This window comes from Sturnus vulgaris, chromosome 6 (assembly GCF_052056855.1).
Source record: "Sturnus vulgaris isolate bStuVul1 chromosome 6, bStuVul1.hap1, whole genome shotgun sequence".
NCBI lineage: Eukaryota > Metazoa > Chordata > Aves > Passeriformes > Sturnidae > Sturnus > Sturnus vulgaris.
The window spans coordinates 32,244,378-32,269,773 of NC_142248.1; the positions used below are offsets into that span (position 1 = coordinate 32,244,378).

At 39.1% G+C, this 25,396-nt stretch overlaps 2 protein-coding genes across 8 annotated transcripts in view; one reads left to right on the forward strand and one right to left on the reverse strand.

Annotated features, from left to right (window-relative positions):
• Window positions 1–11,952, reverse strand: part of RPS6KA5 (ribosomal protein S6 kinase A5) — a 77,289-nt gene extending 65,337 nt beyond the window's left edge. Inside the window, exons 1-2 of one of the 2 annotated variants that reach the window (XM_014869879.2) lie at window positions 11,531–11,952; window positions 665–736 (exon numbers count right to left, since the gene is read on the reverse strand). In XM_014869879.2, the coding sequence (XP_014725365.1) occupies window positions 665–736; window positions 11,531–11,594 (136 nt within the window). In that variant the 5' untranslated portion in view covers window positions 11,595–11,952. Of the gene's footprint in view, window positions 1–664; window positions 737–11,361; window positions 11,381–11,530 lie in introns of those variants that run through there. The other variant, XM_088167468.1, reaches the window with a different exon arrangement.
• Window positions 11,953–12,612: 660 nt separating this feature from the next.
• The window catches only part of DGLUCY (D-glutamate cyclase), a 47,527-nt gene continuing 34,743 nt past the window's right edge, over window positions 12,613–25,396 (forward strand). For 3 of the 6 annotated variants that reach the window (XR_015804674.1, XM_014869881.2, XM_088167474.1), the window contains exon 1: window positions 12,898–12,916. Coding sequence is in view for 2 of the 6 variants with exons in the window: in XM_014869881.2 (XP_014725367.1) it covers window positions 12,902–12,916 (15 nt within the window). In the remaining 4 variants the exon portion in view is untranslated. Of the gene's footprint in view, window positions 12,672–12,897; window positions 12,917–12,940; window positions 12,973–25,396 lie in introns of those variants that run through there. The other 3 variants (XM_014869883.2, XM_088167471.1, XM_088167473.1) reach the window with 3 other exon arrangements.

Here is a 25,396-nt window from a genome sequence, read left to right on the forward strand (position 1 = left end):
CTGACTTACTACTGACCGAAAAAGAAAAAGCATAAACACCCTAAAAAGAATAAAACCCATTACTTTTGGTCTATATATGGGGCTGTGTGTGTATTTAGCAAAGGAGAAACAAAGTTTTTTTTTCATTACCATCAGTAATCCTACAACATCCTAAAAATCTCCAACATTGTTTTGAGACCGACAATACAACAACGAACATTATTTATCTTTAAAAATACTAGTATCTGACTAGGACATCTGACTAGGAAATCTGGAGCCAACAGTAACCGTAAAATAGATTAGTTTAAAAATGGAGTATCTTATTTAATAACATATTAAAATTACTGGTTTTTTTCCCAAAAAACCTCTGAAAGCTTAACATAATTATGAAGATCATGTCTTAACTCAGATTAGGTTTTTCACAAACTATATTAAATTGTCACAAATTTTCAACCATATATTTTCTTTTTTGCAAGAAAAGTGCATCTTCAAAAGTGCTGTGCTAGAACATGTGACCTCCAATTTTCTATTGTATCTGTGAAAAAAAATTGAAAAAAATATGCTATGCAATATAAAAGTGCTGTCTTCTTAAAGAATGATCCAATTACCAAAACCTCAGCTAGAAAACAAAATTATACATAAGAGCAATGCTTCCAACATTTAATTTAAAAAGAGTTCATCTTACCTCCTGTTCCAAGAACTTTCAGGAGCTCAAAGTTTTCAATGCCAACTTTCTCTGCATGGCCTGTCAAATTCGCTGAAGAGGAAAAAAAAGAAATCACATCAGATACATAGTACATCAAAACATCCCTCCGACATCTTACTACAGCCTCAGTAAAACCAAGTTGAATTAACTAAGATGAATTAAATAAGCAGCATTAAGAAGACATCCCAATTTCACACTGTATTCAACTTGAAAAGCAAGAGAAAGCAATTTTATTGCTGTCTTCAGTATACCCAAAAGGTGTAAAATCACAGAACAGCAATTAAAGCCCATCTAGTCTGTATACACCATCTTCTAGTGTATCACTGGGCACCTCTGAAAAGAGTCCCATTCCACCTTGTCTGTAATTTTCAATCACATTTACAGACAGCAATCAGGCCATCCCTTAGCCCTAGTACCCTGATTACTCTCATTTTTTTGATTATATGGTGTTTTGAGAGCTCCAACAACTGTTCATGCATGTAACACAGGATTCTTAAAGACTTTGCATTAGTATCAAGAAGAAATTACCTTAAGTCTACAAAACTCACAAATATGGAAAAATTTAAGCTGCTAAGTTGCATTATTTGCTGTACAGTCTGGAAGCAGAAGGTTCTATGTTTATACAAATCTATACCACTTATTTTGTACTTATTTTGTCAAACATATATTTTTCTAAGCAGGGATGTAAAGACCTCTGTTTAAAAAAACAGGTTATGCAGAGTTTATTTGTCTATTGCCTTTTTCTTCTCTTTACTAAGCTCTTATAAGAAAGCCTTAAGCAGTTGCCATTTTTTCCACCTTTCATTCCTATCATAATATTATGCAGCCATTCATTTGCAGTCATCAACATGACTGCAGACCATTCAGCAAAATCCCTCACTGAAAAGGTCCAGGCTAAAAGTCAGCAAGACAAAAAAGTAACTAAATTTGATAATTCACATCCCAGTCCAGTTCCCTGATCCACTTTACTGAGCAGCTTCATAAGCACAATTAAGGATGCAGCATCAAGTATCAAGTGAGTCAATATGCACCACAGGAGCTGAAGTTTGCTGTACTACCTTTGATTGCAAACAGAACAAATACTCCTGCTAGAGCTACATCACAGTCACTGCTTAAGATAGCAGTAAGGAAGCCACACTCATGTGCCAACAAAGGAGTTATAGAAGGTAAGGCAAAGCTAGGCTGGGTTAGTGTCTATACAATTAGGGTACGTTGTGTCACAGAAAGCAAACTGCCTTCAAGCAATTTAATATTACATATTACTCTTCTTAACAAGCACTGAAAATAATACTCAACATTTCAAAACGTTGCCTTTCCTGTTAGGGACATCAGAAGTCAAATTATTCTGAAGAGGCCAGGGCTAGAGTACCCATTTTGTAATGAAGGAGTGGACATCATTGCAGAACTTCTCTGGACACCAGCTAAGTAAGTGCTGAACTCAGGGTGGGAAGAAAGTTTTCACTTCAAGATCCACCGATTTGGATCTTCCATGGTGGACTACTCCAGAAAGATTTTATTATCTCAAATCCTTTAAGTGTGTCAGCAGAAGGCTTTTCATTTAAACACCCTTCTAGAAAATAAAACAATCTTGCCATATTCTTGGCACTGAATAGGAAGAGTGGAATCCAGAGAAATGCTGCATCTCCAGTAACATGCTGAAGATTTGCAGTGCTGGCTGTGATCGTAAAAAGAGATCAAGTCTTAAAACTCAACCCATTAATCTAAACTGTACCATAAACTCACATTCAATAACATTAGTAAAACCTTTTCCACTTTCATGAAGCTACACAATAAAAAGCTGAGTGCTATCTAGTTTGAATTATTATGTACTTGTTTCAATGTGAGCTGTAATTTTGCACTCTCCACTTAATTCCATTTTTACTTCCACTCAAGGATGCTAATGGCCTTATCCTAAAAGAAAAAAATAAATTTCTTGAATGTTACTGTAATATTATTTTCATAGTAAAAGGAGAAAATCACACCACAAATAAGCATATAACTGCAAAGTAAGACCCACCCCATTCTTTTTACATTATACTGAGGAAAAAAGCCATCCCACAAGACAGCTAAAGGACGCTGCATAACACACACAAGTATGATAGGACACTTGAGACAAACTCTCTCACAATTGCTCCCTATAAAGCAAGAAATAAAATTATTCTTAATTAAAAAATAAGAATAATAAATCTCCAAAGCTGTAAGAAAAGATTAACAATTCCCAGAAAGTGCTCCTCCCATTGTTGCCACATGGCAATGATTTTGCTCCAAGAGCCTCAGTTGCAGCACTCAGTCCATCTCTAAAGTCACACTGCAAGAAAAGCAAGCTGAAGAACCTGTTTCTGCCATTTTCTAATGACACCCCTAGAGCAGTCCTTTGTCTTCATCTGCTCAAAGCAGGTGCAGCACTTTGACACTCTAGCAGAGATGAAGTGCAGTTTCTTCAGGATGAAAGGTATCATTCCAACATTTCCTTCAACTTGCTTTTAGAAGCATAAATCTCAAAAGATCAATTATTTTATGCACCACTCACTCCCAGGAATCTGAATGACCATTTTTGGAGGACGTCTCACCAAGGATGCTCTCTGCAGTTACAAAACTGTTTCAAGACTGAGACATTTTGAAGGATTGCAATGAGATCGCTACTACTGCAACTGACAGAACAGTGAAAGGTTTCTCACACCTCACAGACATCACCATGCTGGAAATGGTATCTGAACCCAACCCAACAGTTGCCTGTGCAAACTGCACAGCTTATCTGTAAAGTCTGAAATGGCATGTACATTGGTGCAGAGAAAGTTTCAGAAACAGAAAATTTACTTCTCCATGCACTTTTTTCTTCAAGTGTCTGGATACATCAGCTGAAGAAGTGCACCTAGGAATGGAACAAAGTTTGGATAGGAAGAGAAGTATGGCCCAAGTCAACAAGATGATAGTTTCTCCAAAAATAATATGAAGCTACACATGATAATAAAAAGGGATGGTTGTACACAATGGAAAAAAAAAAAAAGCTAACAAATCCTCTTAGAGATCAGCTCACTGCATAGGGGCACAATGAAAAGAATCCTGCATTTACTAATGTTCTACTATAGTCCACTCCAGCCAGCATTGCACCAACACGGTTAAAGAGGGCGTGCAGCTGAGGGCAACAGCAAGAGGTAACACATCAACTCAGGAACAAATAGTGAATGGAAAGGCCCAGGACATCATAGCATCCACAGAAACAAGGAGGAAACAGAGATACTAGTCACAATCATCACCTCTGAAGGTAGAAAGAAAGGAAATATCCAGAAATACTGCCACTGCAAAGACAAGCCTCTCTCTACATGCAGGGACACCAGTGCACAAAGAGCAATGCTCTCATTCTCAGACCCCTGGAAATAGGGCAGCCTGTTTATCCAGAATAACATTTCTCCTTGATGGAGGATCTCCAGATGATGTAAGAGACATGACTGTCATCTGCGCTACACTTGAACTTTGAGATGGCCAAGACTGACCTAAGCACTGTGCAAGCTGGTAGTGTGCAATGATTCTATAAGCTTTTAATTGCATTTCTATGATCTTGAGAAATAACAATTCAACGGTGTTTGTTTTCAAGTTAAAATATGCTCTGTCCTCTGCTTCTGGGCTCTACTGCATATAGGTCTCGAAGCAGAGACAAACAAAGCTAGAGCTTCCTCTAGTGAACTAGATCAAGCTCTGCCTGAAAGTTGAAACTCGTCTCTGCAACACAAGACCAATTCTTCAGTTTTATTGAGCACAACAATGAAACCTCAGGCAATTTTAAGAACAGAGAAAACAAGAAAGAAAATGAAACAGAAGACACTCTGCAATACTCCAAATATTAGGTTGCAATGTCTACTATCAGTATCAATTTGATCTTAACCTGTTACTTCAGAGAATGGCCCATCCCCACTCAGCTAGCTGATCTACTTAAGTCACAGCATCCAAGAACAGATGTTGTTTTAGAACTTATATGTTTATGCCTTACTCAGAGTGGAGAGGGGGTGCACACTCCTTTTGGGGGGATAAACCTGACACCATGCAATAGAAACTATACAACTATTATTTGTTAGACAATTAAGGAAATGCATATGTTATACTGTTTATCTGCTATATAGAGTTATACTTTGTTACTGGTTAGAACAACTTAGAACTATTTCTGAAGGAAGTAAAAGTATCCTAAAGTCCTTGAAATTCGAGAGACCATCACCACCTAGGAAGTGTCAGGTCACAGAACAAGAGCATCATTTAGTCAGCTCAGGGTACTATCTTACAAGCTTAAAATGGAATTTAAAAACCGTAACATCTTAAAGAGTATTTTTCTTAGGCAAAAGAAAGAATGTAGAGCAAAAATGAAACACACACAGAGTTCTGAACTCATGTGACAGAAAAGAAAACGCAGTTCATGTTGCTCTGAACTCCAGGGCATCAGTTCAGGTAACTGGGCTGGTAACTGCTGGTTCTCTAGAATATTAGATGCTTAAGGGTAAGACCATCTGAGCTGAGAAAAAACATTTAAAATTTGAAAAAAAATTCAAGCTCTCACAAAGTTCTTGATGCCATTCTAGGAGGCTGGAACTTTACAGAGCCAAAGATGACAAACACATAATAGCTAATACAGTATGTATACATATATATGTATAACAGCATATATGTATACTGCACAGAATACAGCATGTAGAAACTTAGAAGCATAAAATGCTGTGGAAAACACAATAGGAAACTGTCATTACCATCATGAAAATAGAAGATAGAAGACTACCCCACAAAAGATATTACTTGCCTATAGGAAGCTGAAATAAATTTTAAAAGTCCAGACATCTGAGATTAACAATTCAAACTCACAGCAGTCTGAACTGGAAAATGCTCCATGTTAAGATCCATTTGCATTCAGCAGCAGCCCTTTTTCTCTTACAGAGGTGACTTCATGAGGTTTATCATTACTGTGAGCTGAATCACTCTGAGGTCACCAAGATTGAACCCAGAGGCACCTCCAAGGTCAGCTAGAAACTTAATGTGTAGCAACACTACACATCACATAATTGCAAAAAAAAAAAAAAAAAAAGCCAAAAAACCCACAAAACATGTAATTAGACAAGATGCTAATTAATAGGATTGCTATAGATAATCTAATGTTGAAAAGAGTTGAAACAATCAGATATCCAAAGATTATTTATCTCTTCTCAAACAAAAAATTATGCCTATGTACACGACATGAATCAACTTCCATTTTCTCTATCATTAGTAATGAATGAAGACATTCATAAAAATTCAGTCACAGGTGCCTTGGACACAGCATCAAAAGTAACAGAATACAAATTAATTTATTAACAAAAAAAGAGCCACTGATAACTTACATGCTGATGGAAGGTATTTACATATTTGTTTATGCAGACATTAATCAGGAAACTTAAGAATTATCCACTCCCAGGTAAAGTTTTTATAACCATCTGTCCAAGACAGCATAAAAAATTTACAGATGTCAAGAAAAATGAGAAGAGGAAACAGTCACAATAGATCCCAAAACAAAACACAAACCCAAATAAACTGACTGCATGTAACATGAGTCTTCCACAAACCAGCTCATCTGCCTATCTACAGACTGAGGCAGAAGCAAAGAAATCTCAGCAGAACTTGCACCTCATTGTTGGGATTCTGTGGGGAGGAGGAGACAGAAACCATGTTTACCATAAGATACCAAATTATGCAATGATGGGGATACAACAGAAATATTTACATGAAAAATATATTGGGAAAACACATCCTCAGATACCCAGGCCTTGTTAGATGGTTAAGGAATTCCAGCAAGTGTTCTTGGAACCGCCTTCTGAATAAAATCCTAAGATGTATTAACATGGCATGTAAAATTCCTAATTCTTTCGTGGAATCGAGCACGAGCTTTTAAACCATCACATTTAGAATACACTGGATCAGAGCTAATAAATAGGCTGACAATGAAGACTACAACTATTAGTCCTCATTTATCTTAAGACATTTTACAGAACATCACTGAAACAAGTCAGCAAAATCACCAGTTGCACCAGATCCTTTACAGATCATTTTAGCCAGGTTTGTTAGATTCCAATGCTTGGAGGGAGGAAAACAAACAAACAAAAAAATCCCACTCAACAACAAAAAAAAGCACCACAAACACAACCCAGGAAAGATCAGTAACCATCCTTCATAATCAAAGCTACCAGAAGAAAAAGAACAATAAATTCCTAGACAAATTATTTTTAGAAAATATTGATTGTGTAAAGAGTAAAATCCAGAGATTTAGGCAGTATTAAATATGATTACTAAACTTAAAATACTCTTTATAGTTTCCACAATCCAAGAAAACATATTTTAGTGCTCAAAAGAGAAAAGTAGAATCAAAAGCAATACAAGTTTTGAAAGAGTCAACTATTAGTGCCTCCTGATCCCTAAACAATATACAAAACTTTGTTAATAATATTAACATATTATATAATATTATTTTATTATATTATATATAATATATTTAGTATGCAATGTTATAACATATTAACATATTACATCTGTATATTGTAGACAGGTAAAAACAAAAATCTGTCCTACAGAAAATTTTATTTCAAAAGTATATTTTATGTCTCAAAGTTTTCTTTTAAAAATATAAAAAATAAAATACTCTACAGTGCCAGATTTACCTCCACAGTGAAGACTGAATTGACTATTCAGTGCATGATTCATCATGCTTTTTTACTCATAATAATTTTCATAATTCCCTAGCATGTAACATGAACCTTCCAGTTTACAAGTAAATCCATTCTAATTTAAGTTCTCATTCAAGAAGGTATAACTAAGAATTTGCATTATTAAACACTTTAGATAATCCATGTATTTATTTCATGAAGCCTTTCATAGTTTCATCCTGAATTATAAGTTTGACTCAAGAGGAAGTTCCAAATTCTTCTGCCTTTAGAGTTCTGCAGGCCATTGCTACATTAACTTCTGTGCTATACGTGCTTTTTCTCATGCATGTCTGGCAAACTGCAAACTAAAGCAAGTTCTTTAGCCCAAAGATTGTGAAAACATTAAAACAAATCCAGTATCCTCTCCAAAACAGACTTACTAAAAGGAAAAAGAACAACACTATAAAGCAAAACAAGCCATGTATACAGGAGCCCATTGCCCATACACTCATGGAATGTCTCAAGTTCCCTTCAGGATCCCAGTTTTGATACTCTCTGCCTCCCCCTGGGCAAAGCAGAGAGTTCAATGCATGCCACAAGATGGGCAACCTCCTATGCAGTCACTTATACATGCTTAAGGTATAGGATCTTGTGATCCTTTATCCAGAAACAAGAGAAGTGGGGAGGAAATATCACTCTTAACTGTCTGCTTCCTTCTTATCTTTTGATATCACAAGCCTCTTCTTCTCTTTCTATCCTTCTCCATCACGTGAAATGTTTCCTCTGATAGGCTTTTTGTTCATTGGTCAGTTCCGAAGCATTACCAAGCAACAGAAATGTTAAGATGCAACAATGTTCTTTTTTCAGTGTAAATAATGTGTATTTTCTAAGGTCTGTAAAAAGATGAAAAGTTGCATTAACTCTGGAAGCTAGCCTTCAGAAAATAAAACCTTTCCCTTTACAAGATACTAGAAATAAATGCCAAAAAAAAGTCATTTTCTTATTATTTTCACTGGAGAGCTCCAGTGAAAAATCAGAGACAATCACCACTTCCTACTATTTCAAATTTGGTCTATTTTTGCTTCTACTTCCTGTAAAGAGATTCCACTTTCCCCAAAAACCCATTTTCCTTCCCAAAGCGAGACAAGAAAGACAGTAACTATTCTGAAGTGACTGAATTGTGAGTTTTCTATCAAGAACAAAAAAGGTTTGGTGTTAGGAAAAGCAAAAACTTTAAATATATATTAGGAGATATAAATAATATATAAATAATTTTATATATATAAAAATATATTAGGAGAATATAATTATTAAATTACATGTGTCCTAAAAGTCACTGCTCTGTCTCATCTGCAGAACATCACATATATGCACACATATACACACAAAGCAGTGCCCAGTATTTGTAATAAAGCACATCACATGGTATCATACAGAGGCACTCAAGTGTTCCTTCCCTATCACAGACCCAATCTACATGCCTATCAAATGATGTTTCCAGCAATTACTTTTTGGTCATACAACAGAGGAATTTCAGGGCTCTAAGACTATGAGATATAAAGCTAAAATTAAACCTGACCCTACACATCAAAGCCAGCATTGTAATTTCAAAGTTTAGAAGAAGTCAAGCCATGGTATGATAGGATTAACAATCAGCTGTCTATGCAGCAACAGCACTGCATATGCTCTAACTTAATACATTTTCATATGCTTCCATACTTGCTTGGCGTTAACAACAGTCATCTGCTTCATTCTTTAAGATCCTCATTTCATCTTAAATTCAAATTCTAAAGTACGTTCACTTACTTGACCGTATGAAATGCCTGCCCCTAATTCATTTAATACTTCTAGAGCAATCCCAAGACCAAGTAATTGCAAATGCAAATTGTAACTGTGGGTTTACCTACAGTTAGTTGATTTTAATTAGTGAGCTTGTTACCATGGGGTTCAAGTAACAGCTTACACAATATGAAAATAAAATACTCCCTTCTCAAAGAAGCCACTACTTTTACTACAATAGTAAATTCTTTCAAAGCACTTTGGAGACCGATCTCTTTATCATCTGCCAAGTGATAGCTACTTTCGATATAAAATTCTAAATGATTCAATTAGCCACAGAGTTAGCACCATCAAAGAAAGAACTCGGAGATGAGGGGAGCACTGGAACCTAAACAAACTGCACAATATAAGATATTCATGATATAGAACATATTTAGGAATGACAAAGATCCGCTGACTCCAAATTCTAGTGCTTGCTGTCTTCTGACTCTCTTTCCCAAAATGAAGCAAAATTAAATAATCATGCTGCATGCTTTAAAGATGTGGTGGGTTGACCCTAGCCAGCAGCTAAGCATCCACACAATCAGACTCAGTACAAAAAAAAACCTCTGAACATCCGAAGTATCATACAGTTTTATATATTTCTGTATCAACAGAAGCTGACTACAACTTCTCTTCAAATGAGTGGATCTCTGTGCACTGTATAGACAAGTTCTGAAATGTTCTCCATACGTCTTGCATAGCAATGACACTATTGACACCTTTAGGAGTAGGAGTCTCCCAGGAGTACATGACAGAGCAGCTCCCTCCTCCACCCTAGTGCTCCAGAAATAGACAAGTCATTGCTAGAAAGCATTTTACAGAAAGCAGTTTTCTAAACACTGAATATGGAGAAAAGAACAAGGAGGGGAGAAGCAACTTATTCCTATTAAACTGAATTTCAGAAGCTTAAAAAGACAAACAAAATTGAGAATTTTTAAAATAAAACTGAGAATTGGTACTTCATACATATGATCAGCATTAAAATCAAAGTTGCTTATTACGCTATATTAGACAGTTCTTTGTCTAGTTTACACAAATGTATTTATTCCCCAAATTATCCTTAAAAAACGAATCCTCGGGGATACATGTGCTCAACCTTTATTAAAGAAGTCTAGACACAGCTATGTAAATATATTGATAAATGTGTCCCACTTCCTTTCCCCTTACCTTTTCCTCTTCCACACTTACTGTAGCAACACCTATCGAGACAACTATGTTTTCCAGCAGCTCTTTTGCTTCTCCTTGAAAGAAGGAAACTACAGTCCCTTCGGTTTCTGTAGTTATCAAGAGACCGCCTTTTTTATTTTTCCCTTCCCTCCTCCTCCTCCTGTCCCCGCCAAGCAGTGGTGATAGCCGTATTCCTCTGGGGCAGCCCCCCCGACCCCAGGACCGAGGGACAGGGGGCAGGAGGCAGAACGCGACCAAGGACACCCAGCACCATCACCTGCCTTTCACACCGGCCCGTTCAAGAATGTCAACTACATTAACCCGGTGAGCTGCTCTCTCAAACTTTTGCAGAGAACGGCATCATAAGCTTACTCTCACTTTATCATGGAGAAAAAGATGATGACAGAAAAGGAATGAAGGACATGGGTTAACAGCACCTTCATTATTAATCAATACAGAGAATACACATTGTGATTATGGTTTACAAGCAGTTCTAAATTAGCACTAAAATTTAGATTTACTGCAGTGTTCAAGTTGCCTGGAAACTTCAGAGAAATCCTACTAAAAAGGAATAAAGCTCTTCCCCAACACAACCCAGAACGGAGCATTTCTATTGTAACTTTAAAGGTCAGACATATTTCACACTACTACTACTCCAGAGGGTCGTCAAGTAACTACCGACCTACAAGAAGATTCACAGACTGAAAAGCCAGATAACTCTGCGGATACGTGTTGGCACATTCCCCTTCCTACAATTCCGGCATTTCACCGAGGTCAGAGAAAAGCTGTCACATAAAACGACTTCATTTAGGACGGGAACAAACCGGCCCCCCGAATATAGCCACAGAAGTCGGTCAAACACACAGTTAAAAAAAAAAAAATGTTTATAAATAGAGAGCCTGGCTACCCTTTATCTCCTTCAAAAGCGTCAAATACCACCGGGAAGTGGGACAGGGAGCCAGGCATGGAGCAGAAATCGAAGTGAACTACTTTCTTCAGAAATGAGAGAAGGCCCCCTCCCCGCCCCCATCGTACCCGCTCCTGCCCTTATCTTCCAGCTCATCCTCTCTTTCCCCCGCCGCTGAGATTTCCCTACTGGTCCCAGCCAACTCTCTCGGAGCTCCCTGCTCAGCAGCGCTTTCCTCCCCAGCCGGGCCGCCCGGGCCCCGCCGCCCCCGCGCGACCCCCGGGCCCGCCCGCTCACCGTTCCTCAGCTCGTGCTTCACCGTGAGGAGCGGCAGCTCTGCTTCCCCCGAGGCTCCCTCCATGTCCTCACGGGCGGCTCCCCCGCCCCTGCCGTTCCTGTGAGTGTGAGCGCGGCAGTACGGGGATGTCACCTGGCCCGAGAAGGGCTCTATTTTCCAGGGGCGCTCCGGAGCAGAGGAGCCATGCAAACGCGCTGGGGGCTGCCGCTCTCCCCTCCGCCTTGTTGGAAAACACCACCCAACAACAAACAGTTATTAAAATCGAGGGAGGCACACGCACGACGGCTTCCCTCCCCCGGCGCTCAGAACCAGCCCATGTCCTTGCGCCTCCCCTCCCCCGGGCTCCGGCCGCCCTCCCCGCCCGACAGCGGGGAGCGGCGCCGAGCCGAGCGGGGCCGAGCGCGGCCGGGATAGGCTGAACGGGCCGGCGGGAGGAGGTGGGAGCGCCGCGGGGAGCGGCTCCTACTCAGGCGCTCGCGCCCCCTCCCTCCCCGGGCCGCGCGCTCATTGGCCGCGCGCGCCCGCGAGCCCCGGCGGCCGTCGGGCAGAGAACGTTCCCCGCGCGCCGCCCCCGCCCTTCCGCCGAGCGCCGCGAGCCCCCATTGGCTCGGCGGCTGCGCCAACCGCTGGCTCCGCCCCCCGTCTTCCCCCAGGCCCCTCTACTCCCCGATCTTGTTTGTAAACATTCCCGCCCGCATCTCCCGCTGCCCCCCGACCCCCGCGGGAGGGCGGGCGCTGGGCTGCCGAGCGGGAAGGGAGGGCTCTGATTGACCAATGGAGCTGGCAATCACCTGAGGGAGCGGCCATGGCGCCCTTCCTAGCGTTACGGGCTGGTTCCACCGTACATGAAGGGGGTGCAGCCGTCGGCTGGCCCACTCGCAGTGGCGGCCCGGGGGGGGGAGCTGGGTTCCAGCCTGGCGCGGGGGATGTGGCAGCGGGATGTCAAGCGAAGTGTCCCCAGGGGGGGGATGCGGCGGGGCAGGGAGCAGCGAGGCACAGCCGGGCACGGGGGATTCCCGCAGGGCCCCGGCCGCCCGCCCGCCCGCCCGCTGAGCCCCCGCCTCTCCGCACGGGAGGCGCGGGCGGTGCGTGCGGACTCGCAGCGGCGGCGCGGCCGGGCCGGAGAGCTGCGGCACATCGGTATGTCCGCCACAGCCCGCGGCCGCGCTCGGGTCTCCGGGCTCTGGGTCCCCACGACACGGGGGCGAGGCTGGCGGGGCCCCGGTGCACGCCTGATGCCGCCTTCGCCCTTGGCCGGGGTCGTGGAGGGGCGGCGAGCGGAGCCGCCTCTTGGGTGGTCGAAGACGCCGCATGTACTGAAGTTCAGCCAGCCTTGGTGATCGCTGGAAAGGCGCACGGCCTGGAGAGCTATGGCAGCTCAGGAGGTGCCTGGCAAGGGCTTGCTTGTCGTAAGGTGGGAGTGGGCGAAGTTGCTGGGTAGGTACGTCCATGTGCCCGTTTCACCTTGCCCTGCCTGGGGCGCGTTCATCTGGTCCCTTTAGCTGCGAGGGAGACACTGCGCTGACAGAGGGCTTTGATTGAGTTGTTGAGGGAGATACGGTTCAAAACACACCGGAGCTGTTCATCTCAGTTAAGCCTCTCAGTCTGTTATGTTTTGGAGGCAATCTGGTATTTTTAAAGCTGTCCTCATTTCCTTAAGACAGATAACGCAAATTACTTTTCTCTCAGTTTCTTATTTACAGTAATTTCTGACTTGTTGCTCTTAAATGCCACTGCTTCTATCCTTACACACAAGCTGCTAATTCACAACGCCATGTCTCAGCAGCAGTGTTCACACTGAGTCTAATTAAGTTACATCAAAACTCAATGAAATAAAATCTTATGTTAATCCATTATTAACATTCCAGTATTCAATATTTGTGTGTTTGTACACATATATGTAAAAAATGCATGTATATGTATACATTTCTACAGTTTCCTGTGGGGATACTGAGTTCGGCTATTTAAAGTTGGTGAGAGTTTCTGCTTCATAATTGTTTATATACCAGACCTCAGATTTAGGTTGCCTTTGCAGTTGTCATCCCAGAAATTAATAATACTACCTAAGGGTTTCCAAAAAAGTTTGTAAAACTTTTGAAGGTGTTTCCCACGAAGCACTGCAGCTGTTCTGTTGGGGTATCTCCCTGTAGCATATGATACACACATAACTCCACCAAAAATGTCCATCCAGTTACTGGCTTTCCAACAGTATTATATCAAGACTATAAATATAGAAGTCTGAGCATAGATGTTTCCAAACTGGAAAATAATTGACTCCCTAACTTTTGTCACTTGTTTTCAGAGGCATCACTATGGCAGAGAAAGTAAATATTGTATCAGTATAATATTAAACTATAAAAGGGAACATCAAAATACTAAACTGATTAAGATTTTGGATCTTTGTAACTAATGGCTCTTCTGTGCATCTAGTGGGGAATATGAGATTTATTTCTTCATTACAAGGCATAAAAACCACTTCTGATCATTCCACGACCCAGATACTAGATTTTAAAGAAACTGGTACAATATTTCATCCAGTGACTTTGCTAGCCTACACTTGAACTAACTGTCCCTGGCAGTCTCAGAGGAGAGAAGCTGAAATCTGACTCCATTTACCAGCGCTCAATGTGAGGGGTGCTGGCATTGAATCCAGTAGTTGTTAATAGTCTTGGTTTCAGATGTTCATAGCTTGACAGGCTGTAACTGCTTATTTGCCTCAGGCTGAAAATTTCTCCTTTCAAATTCCAGCTAAAACAGTTTTAAAAAAATGAGGCAATAACCCTGAAATACCAAACCAAGAACACTGATCCATGCTGACGATGCATATAATAAAACACAGTGATTACTGTGTATATTTCAGTTTAAGATGTTACAAAGTACTACTGCATGAACTGAAAATTCTTTATTATCACTGAGGGATCCCCTGATTATTTGCATCATGGTCATTCAATTTTTAAAAAATTAGGGTTTTTTACATAACAGTTTATCCGGTGTTAAATTGTTTTTGCAGTGGGATTCTTGTGTAATATCCAGAAACAGCAAAGCAGCCCTACTGAATGCTTGGAAAGAATCCCACCTTTTGACAGACAAAAGAGCTATATTTGCACTGAAATCCTAAACCTCCTGTCAGTAGTCCATGAGTACAAGACTGTGCTCAAGTTTTCCTTTCAGCTGAACTTTGGGAGCAGTGGAGGGTTAGACTTGGTTGTGTACTTGACATAAGAGCAGATCTACCTTCGCAGAATGGTCCAGGCATAGTGCTGGTTACATTGCCTCCATCACACAGCAGTATCACATGGCTTTATGGGTGGCTGTTAAAGGACAGAGTTCTGTCAGCCTTACGGGTAGATTGGAATTATAGATAGGAAATATAGAGGCTACATCTGTACCAGAAAATAAATCAGATTAGGACTCATTCTGTAAGTGTCAGGGAAGTAGCATGACATGCCATGGTGTAGCTAAATTCTTCTCTCTTCAAAACTGGCCCTTTTTTTGCACTGCCTCCTGGATTTATCGAGACAGATACCATTACGGAGCTATGCTAGCCTCCAGCTTGTACAAAGACATTGCCTGGAAGAATACTGGTCAGGGATCCAGGCACTCCTGGAAGCATGCCAGCACTCAGATTGGGCCTTTGTCCTGTTTAAATCACTACACAGATTGTCACAGAGTCAGATGAGGGAGGAAATTTGGCTCGAGCCTGCTGCCAAAGCAGCATGAGAAAGTCCAGGAAGAGTGATGGGCTTAGACCCAGTGGGAGTACAGACTGGTCTGTAAGAGATTTCTTGTTAGTTTGGAGAAGTAAAACCACCCTTGGTATGTAAACTGTGCTTTTAGAAGCGCAGTTTAACTGACTGAAAGTGTTACTTGCATTTAAATGCATTTGTGTGTATGCTGCAACACTGAAAAACCCTACTGTTTGTATGATGTGCATACAATAAATTAGCCCTCTGGTATTAAAAGGAAATATATTTGATGTTTAAACACTTAAAAGCTATGGGGCAGTGCAGAGCCACTCATGCTCCATAGTGTAAATGGGTTTTGGTTTTTAAGCAGCATTTTCATATTCATGTGCACAATAAGAGTAACCTGACAGGTCAGTCAGCCAACAGTTCAGTGTTTGGGCTGAGCATGTGCTGCAAGTTTGGGAATATGGAGTAACACCATTCTAAAGATAGATGTCCCTTCTCTACCCCACAACACAACAGTTCAAAAGTATCTGTATTTACTTGCCATTCCTAATTGTGAAAAGAGGGAGGGAAAAATGCTGTGGGGAAATTCCCACATGGAAAGGTACTGTTGAACTTCATTAAAGAAAAACTGTACAACATTTTCTTTTCTTTTCTAAAAGAGATGGTGTGCCAAGCTGGTTTGAGGGCTGAGGTGAAATCAAAATGCTCAACGTAGAGACTTCTGAGAGGAAATGAGAAAAAAATAAGAAGAACTCGAGTGTTAGAGCTGCATACTTCCAGGATGATGGGGCCTCACAGTTTTGAGGGATTTGATTTACTGTCTATCTGAAGGGGAGCTGCTTATGGAAATTGTCATTTTTATGAAGCTAAAGTTGAAGGTGTTTGATGCTTTCTTATGGTCATTGAATTGTTACAGAAATAGGTGTTATTTTCAAAGGACAAATTTTGGAAAGCCAGATGATACAAAATGTTCTCCTTAAACACTCCATGGAGAATATTTGCGCAGCACGGGAAAAAATCAAATTTTGGAAACCACAAAATGTATTTAGGGAAGGACTCACTGTGAAAGACAAACATGACATGAAACAGCTTTTGTATGAGATTTTAGTATAGTATCAGTTCTAGTTTTTGGTTTGCATGTCTTCTCTGTGATTTTTATCTTTTGTTTAATCTGAATCTTTAATTTAACATTCTGTGCTTGATAACTGTCAGAAAAGCAGACTGGGTAGGTATATTTGCTGTTTAAAGTATTTTTTATGAAACTGCTCTGGGCAACAGTTTTATCTCTCTAAAACCACTTAATGTTTTTACCATGAAAGGAGAAGTTATGCTAAGCATCCAAGTCTAATAATTCTCTTAACGGAAGTGGTACAACTCTGTCAGGAAGTGGATCATTTCTTGAAAGAGTGCATTTAAGTGTTTCTGCTTCTAGAGTCCTGTTTCAGTTAGTATTAATTTCTTCACTGAAAAGTCATTTGTTTATTTTTTTCTTCAGTCACTGTACAGTTGCAACTACAATTACTTTAGGCAGCACTTTCGAAGGTTTAATTACTAAAAGTCTACATGGTTATAAAAGAGGAAAAAAAAATAATTGTCATAATGCTGAGTTTCTGATGAGGAAAAGGAAAATGAATGAACGCTGTCCATAGGGGAAAGAAAGCAGCACTAGCCAATGAAACAGAAATAGAGGTTTATTTCACTTTTTGAACTGCTAAAGCTGCTTAAGGGGGGCAGAAATTGAGTTCCAGTTTAATAAAAAGAATTGAGTTTTGGATCCTAATCCTCACTCACAATAGTTTGAATTTTTTTCAGATTTGTCGGAGGGAACACAGAGGACTGTTCGACATAATGTTGTCATTAAACCTCAGTAATACTCACTGAGTAAACTCAAAGTCCTTTTCAAAAGACCCACATGTAAATTCCCACTATTGTGACAATTTACTGTCAACTCTGGAGAAGGGGACTTTAGAAAGGAGAAGTTAGTCAAGGTGGTCTGAAAGCTAGTGATGATGAAATTAAGTCTTTTAACTCTTCATGAAGACCGTGAGTACATTCTGGTAGTTGCAGAAGTTATGGTTCTGTTTTCCTACCCCAGAGAAGGAAGCATAAACAAGAGGAAAAAAAAGTGTTTAAATTGCAGAACTCAAAGCTGTGCATCGTAGTTCTTACAGAGAGCCTGCAGAAAAAGAGTGAAAAGAAGTGCTACATAAAATGAAGGGGGAAGGACAATTTTTGAAAAGCGTAAATGAAAAATAATAAATTAATTTCTACAAGTTTTCTTCTAATGATGTATTTTAAAGTATTGTATCTGTTAAATTGCCATAGAGCAAAAAGAGATTTAATGAAGTGAGCAATTATTAGAGAAGTTCCTCTCCCTTTATCTTGAGAAAAGTAGTATGATTATTGATTTTGAGACTATTATTTTAAATTTAAAAAGATGTCTCCCTGAATTGAAATAACAGAAGAGAAAATCTTAAAACAAATGGATAAATTAAGATAATATCTTTCAAACTCAGTTGGCTTGGAGTTTGAAATGAACTCTCCTGGAGTTTAAAAGGAACTTAGAGCTCCTCAGAAAAATTACAAAAACTCCCAATAATTTAATGTACTATATCAGGTGACTGGCAGCCTCCTCTTAACATAGAGTATTATAATATTTTATAGTATTATACAATATGATTTAATATAAACAATATTACAACAAAAAACATCTTTTAAAGGACCAGAAAAATATTTTGATGAAAGATTGTAAAGATTACCCTTAGTGTTAAAGAAGAAAAGAAACTAAAATGTATTAGAAAGCCAATAGATAAATATGTTTCCATGAACACGGCCTAAATATAAAATACTCTTGTGAAAGATCAAGTAGCAAAAATTATGATAGTGAATTACAAATTTTCAATACATCCAAAAGATGGAGATTTTTAACTTTACCTGCAAAATTGACACTGGCACTGTAAATTGTGTGACTTGGGACTGGAGCTAACAGGTAACTGGTGTTGAAGCAATTCTATAATTTCATTACTGTTTTTCTTAAAATTTTCATCCCATACAGATTTATTTACATACAGGATGCAAACAAGGGTATCTTTAGCTCAGCATTGCTGTCTCCAGCACTGGCCAGGAGCAGCTGCATAGTGTCATGACAGTCTGTGGTTTAACAGTGCAGTCCCTGAATAAAGACCTCCCGTTTGTTTGCTTTGGCTTTGCCATTTGCTTGTTTCATCTGATGACCCGTAATGATTTAGTTACAGAAGTGTGAAGAATTGTTTCCTTTTATCTCCTCCATGATTTTGTTGCCTCTGTCCCTATTTCATAGTCAAACCTATATGAAGCATATAGGTTCACATGAAGCAGTAGCTTCACCACCTAAAAATATCCAGTAAAATATTTACTGTAGATGATCTGCAGTAGAGGTTATGCACCAGGCGCTTGGAGCTCTTTGAGCTTTCAATAATCCACGCACAGCCTGATTTCTTCCATTTTTCTTAAGTAGAGGACTTCTAGGGGAATCCTAAATTATTTAAATGTTAGAACACTCAGTTTTAATACACTTTTTTTCTTTTTTAATGTAAAGTTTTTGCTGTGACAGTCTTTGAAGAGGATGTCGAACTCCAGTTGGTCAGAAGGCATTTTACACTCCTTTTGTAAATTCTTGGGATGTGCATTTTGTCTGAAGTGTTAAAGACTTCTATGCAAATAAGTGCCCCATTAAGCAATTTTTCTTTGCCTGTCACTTATTAAGCCTGGCTAAGAGTGAGGTTTGGCATCCTCCTTCTTACATGTCACATTCAAGCTTGCTTTTCTGTTGTGACTGCTTCTTAATGTATTGATGAGGAGCATGACAGCAATGCAGATTATCAACATTGTAAATAACTTCATTAACTCTGAAGTATTTTAATCCCCTCACCCTCGAGCATTTTTGAGCTTTAATAAAGATTTTTTATGAGAAACACATTTCTCCATTTTTAAAACAGCACATTCCTATTCATCCAGATTTTATTCCAGACCCAACACTGATTACAGAAATTGATGAAAATTATTTACTTCCTGTTCCCATTCAGTGTTGTCTTCCTGCAGCTCTAGTGAGATGCATCTTCAAATTGGAAGTCACATGAGGCAAATGCCACAGATTCTTAGAGTTACTTGTAATATGCGGAGAAGTTTTTTACAAGATTTGATTAAATCTTGTAAAACTTGTTCTCTGAGTAACTGTCTTGCTTTAACCCCAGCCAAGCCCAACCACCTGCTCATTCACTGCTCCATCAGCAGGATCAGGGAGAGAACTGGAAAGTAAAAGCTGGAAAACTCATGGGTTGAGATAAAGACAGTTTAATAGAGAAAGCAGAAGTCACACACACAAGCAAAGCAAAATAAGGAATTAATTCACTGCCTCCCATGGGCAGGCAGATGTTCAGCCATCTCCAGGAGAGCAGGGCCCTGTCACAGGTAGTGGTGACTTGGGAAAATGAAATCTGTCATTCCAAATGTGTCCCCCCTTCCTACTTCTTTCACCCATTTTATGTACCAAGCATGATGCCATATGGTCTGAAATATCCCTTTGGTCAGTTTGGGTCACTTGTCCTTTGCTGTGCCTCCCCCCAGCCTTCCATGCACTTCTAACTAATTTGCCATCGTGGCAGTAGAAAGAGTGGAAAAGGCCTTAGCTCTGTGCAAGCCTTGCTCAGCAATAACAAAAACATCTCTATTGTCATCACTGTGTTTTCAGCCAAATTCAAAATACAGCCCCATACCAGCCACAGTGAAGAAGATGAACTCTACCCCAGCCTAAACCAGTTGTAAAGCCCCAAACAACCCTCTTGATGAGACTTGAACAGGGCTTATGGTTGTTCATGTACTTAGAGTTAGATTCACAGGAGAAATACTGACAAGGTATTCTCAAGAGATCAACAAAAAAGACTTTACTGGCAACTCTAGAAAATCAAAGAACTTTGGCAAAAGATTTAGAGCAGCTTCAATCAACATAAACCACTTTTCAAAGTATTAACTTTGCCCATTCAACTGAGCAAACTCAAAGCCCACTCAATTTTAAGTTACTTGGAATTCCAACAAGAAGGAATCAGTAAAAAGAGAGAAAAGATACTGAAAAGAACAAATACAGCTACCAACTCCTGGGTTCTAGCAACTTTCAACTAATAGAAATTCCAAGAGAAGGGAGGTCAAGACATACACATGTCTCATTTTTGGCCTTAAATACCCCTTGGCCTTCCTGGGCCCTTCCCCCAGGTGGAACTTGCAATCATTTGGCCACTCAGGTGCTGAATTGGGAGCTCCAGGGTCAGGAGTGGAGTGTTGCCTCCATTGTGTCAGGGATTGGTGGCCACTGCAGGGCTGGGGTACGGGCCCAGGGGGTGTATGGGCCAGGGCACTGCCTCACCAGGGAAAGACCTGGCCTGCCTCTTCCACACACATGTCAAAGGTTTCAAGACAGCAACCCTTCCAGTCTCTCACACCAGCACAGAAATATATGTCTATAATGTGGTGTGGCCTTATAATCCCACCCAAGAATTTAGTTTTGGCAGTAGTGAGTTGTGAGATGCTTGCCGTTATTTTCCTGCTTCTTTAGATAACAAATTGATTTAACTGTTCCACTGTGTGACAGTATTTTTCTTTAGGAAACTGTGATTAGTGGAGGTACTGGTTTGGTTTATGCATAAGATAAAATAATTACTTTTGGATAACAAGTACCAAAACAACAGAATTATAAATCATATGAGTTTGGACAGGAATGCACTGTAGTCCCTGAACACTATCCTTTGATGGATATATAAGGAGGAGATGGAGAGAATTTCTGAGGAAATCATCAGAGTCTCACTGCTTTGACAAGCAGCAAGTGTTAATCCCTTATTTAATCGTGCGTCTCAAGGCAGACCATACTCATGTTTTCTGTAGCCTTTTATGTATCCTTTCTGACTTTGGATATGCCATGCCTCTTCTCAGACAAGTTACCTAATCTTTCCAGTGCCTCTCTTTTTCTGCAGAGGTAAATGCCTTCACACCACCCACACACCCCAGGAGAGCAGCCTTCCCCCCACTCCCTGCCTCTGCTATGGTAGCAGCGACATCCATTTGCCTTCAGCTACAAAGTTAAGAATGTTGTTGTCACAGCTGAAGGTGACGTTAAGTGTCTCTCACATCATCTTGTCTCTTCCTATTATTCCTTTTACCCCTTTATGTTGAAGCTTCACAGTGCATCCTTTTAGGTATTGAAGCTTTGGGCTACAGTTTAATCTCATTTGGCCTTACTGATTTGGCTGTTCTGTTTGGTTTTGTAAACTTTATTCCTGTTGGGATTCTTTAATGTGACGAATATAGAAGTCGTATACTCTTATTAAACCAGAGCCTTTTATAGAATAACCATAAAACCATAACATTTAAAGAAAGTCTGCCCATCCATTTTATTAATAATCATACCATCCCTTGTTTGTAAAATGTTCATTGCTAATCCTTATCTATTTAGTTTGGAGAAACTTATCTCTTGTCTTTCCTGATTTTTTGCTTGTCTTACATCTACCTACTAACGTATTCATGCAAAAAATATTCCTGCCATCAAATTACCCTAATATTCATAAGTTGCTTCAAAGAAGCTACAAGTGTATTTTGATTTATGACAAAAAGATCTAATGAATTAATTATAAATGTTATTTTATACGTGGTATCAAGGCTACTTTCAGTGAAAGAGACTATCTGCACTGAAGAGCCCTTGCTGTAGCTGGACAAGATACAGCTGATCAAGATGCAGACTCAGAACAAAAAGCCACCCCCCAAAATTTCTTATTAATGTGCTATGATAAAAGCCCTTAGAAAACAACTGTAAACTGGGAAAACGTTGGCTTTTTTACTGAAGCTGATAAATACTATAAAGGTCAGAAATTGGTTGTTCATCAGAAATTTGTGTCTATCAGGTACAAAATCGGCCATCTCTAAGTGTGGTATCCTCTCTATTCCTTTTTATTTTTAAGAAATATATTTGAGTTGCTTGACTTCTGCAGAGCTCATGAACCCAAGGTCACTGATGTTAGATGCATTTCCGTTAATCTTCTTAGATATTTTTGATATACATAGTTTGTATCCTAAACAATGCCCACTTAATGCACTTTATTTCATATATTTTCTTTTGTACGCTTAGTAACCATGGAAAAGTCACATACTGATCATTTTATTCGTTGAACTATAAGTTACGCATTTTGGACTTTTGTTCTGTTAAATTTGTTCAGTCTTGAAATAACTTTAATTTGGAACAGTTTGCTTTATGTTATCAACCATGGAATAAATGCATATATATTATTTATATAGATATAAATACTGTTTTTTTTCCCCCTAGATTTTGAAACCAAGTACCGTTCACAATATTTTTCTCCTTCAAAAGGAGTGGAAAATATTGTGTAATATTATCCAAACTGAAGCTGGATATACTCAGAATGCTTGCTTTTTAAACTTTCCACTAAATGGGGGAAGGGAGGAAGCATGTTTATTGTTTGATGCAAAGGACACAGATTTGCTTATTTTTATATACGGTTTCATATTCTTTTATATGCCTTCTGGTAAACTATATCTTAGATGTCTAGCAAGGAAGTCTCACTTCTTTCCAGTCTTACATTTTAATGCTCTGGTGAGCTTGCATTACTTCTGACAATTTTCCCGTGGACACAATGATTGTATATCTCATATATCTGCAGTCTGAAGTGCTTAATAGGTTCAAAATCAGCCTTGTATAGCAAGCTTTCTATGTCAAACTCAGTTAATTTATAAAGACAAGTATTATAAGAATAGAAAAGAAATTTCCATTAGGGAAATCTGTCAGTAGAGAATGGAGTTTATAAGTCATTAGGTACCATCATCTCTTCAAATGTTAGTAGTAGTAATTTTTTTTTTTATTAACAGTCTCCTACTGCTCTGTCAGTCTGACTGGAAATCACAGCAGTTTCTAGTAACTGATGCCTGTTTGTCTTCCTTTTGCCTGATTAAAATCTTCTCTTTCCAATCTGTAATGAGAACCACCTTGGTCCTGTATTTAAATCATAATGTTCTTCTATCTTTGCATATTATTAAAAACACTTCCTGGTAGTTAGGATACAGCAATAATAAAATAGACCTTGCTCTATATTATTTAGTTTGGTTATGTTTCCAAGTAGCTAAGCAATTATCCATTCTGTTTGGGTTTTTTTCTGTCCAGAAACACTGTTTCTATATGTACTCCATCTTCAAAATTCCAGGTGGTTACAAAAATGTGTCTTTGTATTAGTTATATTAAAAGAGAAGCTACCTAAATAGGCCTAGGTTTGAACCAAACTCATTGCTCCCTTTCCCCCACAATCAAAATCACACAGATTTGACTAATCTTTTGGAGACAAACCCCACAGCCTTTCCGTTTTTGTTTTTTTACAAATGTGTATGCTTTGTTTTAATTGTAAATTTAGACTTGGAGCACATTAATGCAAGCTGCTCAGTGCTTTTAATTTGTCTTGTCTTTTGTCATTGCATATAGTGTGTAGTCTGACCCTTCTTTGGGAGGAGATACGGCTGAAAATTGCTGGAACACTCATATAAGATGCTTGTCTCAAGAAGAAATATATTTATGGAATTAGGATTAAAGGAATGCCTGTGTTTGTAGATTGCATTCTAATACAAACACAGTTTTGTTACTTTTAAATATGTTGGCTTTGAAAGAGGAATCCTAATGAAACACTCCATGCAAAATTCTTAGCAGTTGCATCTAGACAGTTTTCCAAGTAAAGTAATTTAGGAGGTAGGTGGTGACATCCATATGAAACACTGAAAGCTGCAGTTATATGGGATAAAGTCCACTTGGATATCAATCTTTACATTAAATTCTACAAACAAAGAAATGTCCCTTAGCTCCAGAGTTTCTGAACCAGAGGTCATGAAATACTGGAAGAACAAACCAGCTAGGTTTTGTGAATGTTTTCTCTGCTTTTGAGCTATTCCTTAGGGTATGCATTATTGATCACTATCAAAATCAGGATACTTTAAATAGATAGATGTAGCTTTAATTCTATCTTAAGAAGAATACTGTTTAATAATATTTTGAGTTATTTGGACTTTATGTACATATTAACAGTACCATGAAACTGTTCAGCTCTATGGTGTAATGTAAATTGAAAATCCATTTCAGAGAAGGAGGAAAATTCAGCCAGATAAAAAACTAATGCTCAAACAAGCCAAGAGTCTTTAATCATTTGAAAACAAAATAAAGCGAAACTTAGCACACTCCCCAAATTTAGGATGTATAATAAATTATGTAAAAAAAAGTCCAAGAACAAAACTGTTTACACTTTAAAAGTGCTTCCTGAATAGGAATACTGGAGAATGGTTTGGGCTGGAAGTGACCTGGAAAATCATCTAGTTCCAATCTCTCTGCCATGGGCAGGGACACCTTCCACTAGACCAAGTTTCTCAAAGCCCCTTTCAAACTGGCCTTGAGCACTTCCAGAGATGGGCAACCTCAGTCAGTGCTTCACCACCCTCTCAGAAAAGAATTTCTTCTCCCTATCTAACCTAACCCTACCCTCTTTCAGTTTAAAGATATAACCCTTTATCCTATCAAATTCCAAATGTGGGATATGGAATTTTAGGTTATGTTTTTACAATTTCCTATCTGGCATGTATACAGAAACCAGGAAAAAGGTTCAATGGTTGCTAAGCAGACAAAAACAGAGCTAGATGTTATTTCTGAACTGTGTAGTTCATCACCACTAGCTGTAACTTACGTCAAGGTTGTTAGCTTGTTTCATACACGTGTTTATAAAAAGCAAGTGCATTGTTTATATATTGTTGTCTTTATGCTAACTTTTCTATCACATCTTTCTTTATGTAGCTCTGCATATAGGATATGGCTCGTATGAAAACATGTATGCAGCTGAAGTACCATAAAGCGAATGTTTAAGCGCTTCATCTGTCCTTGAGCTCAATGGGACTAATTATGTGCTTATCTCTTTTTCTTATATTCATAGAAGTACTAGAGGTTTGAGTCCTTAAACTGTAAGCTCTGTGGTAGTTTTAGGCATATTTACGTCTACCATATCTGGGAACAAAGCTCTAAAAAAAATCATAATAGTAAAAACTTAAACTTCTGTTTTGTGTTGCTTCTATACAAAATATAGGCTCAATTTTTGAATTAGACCATACCAA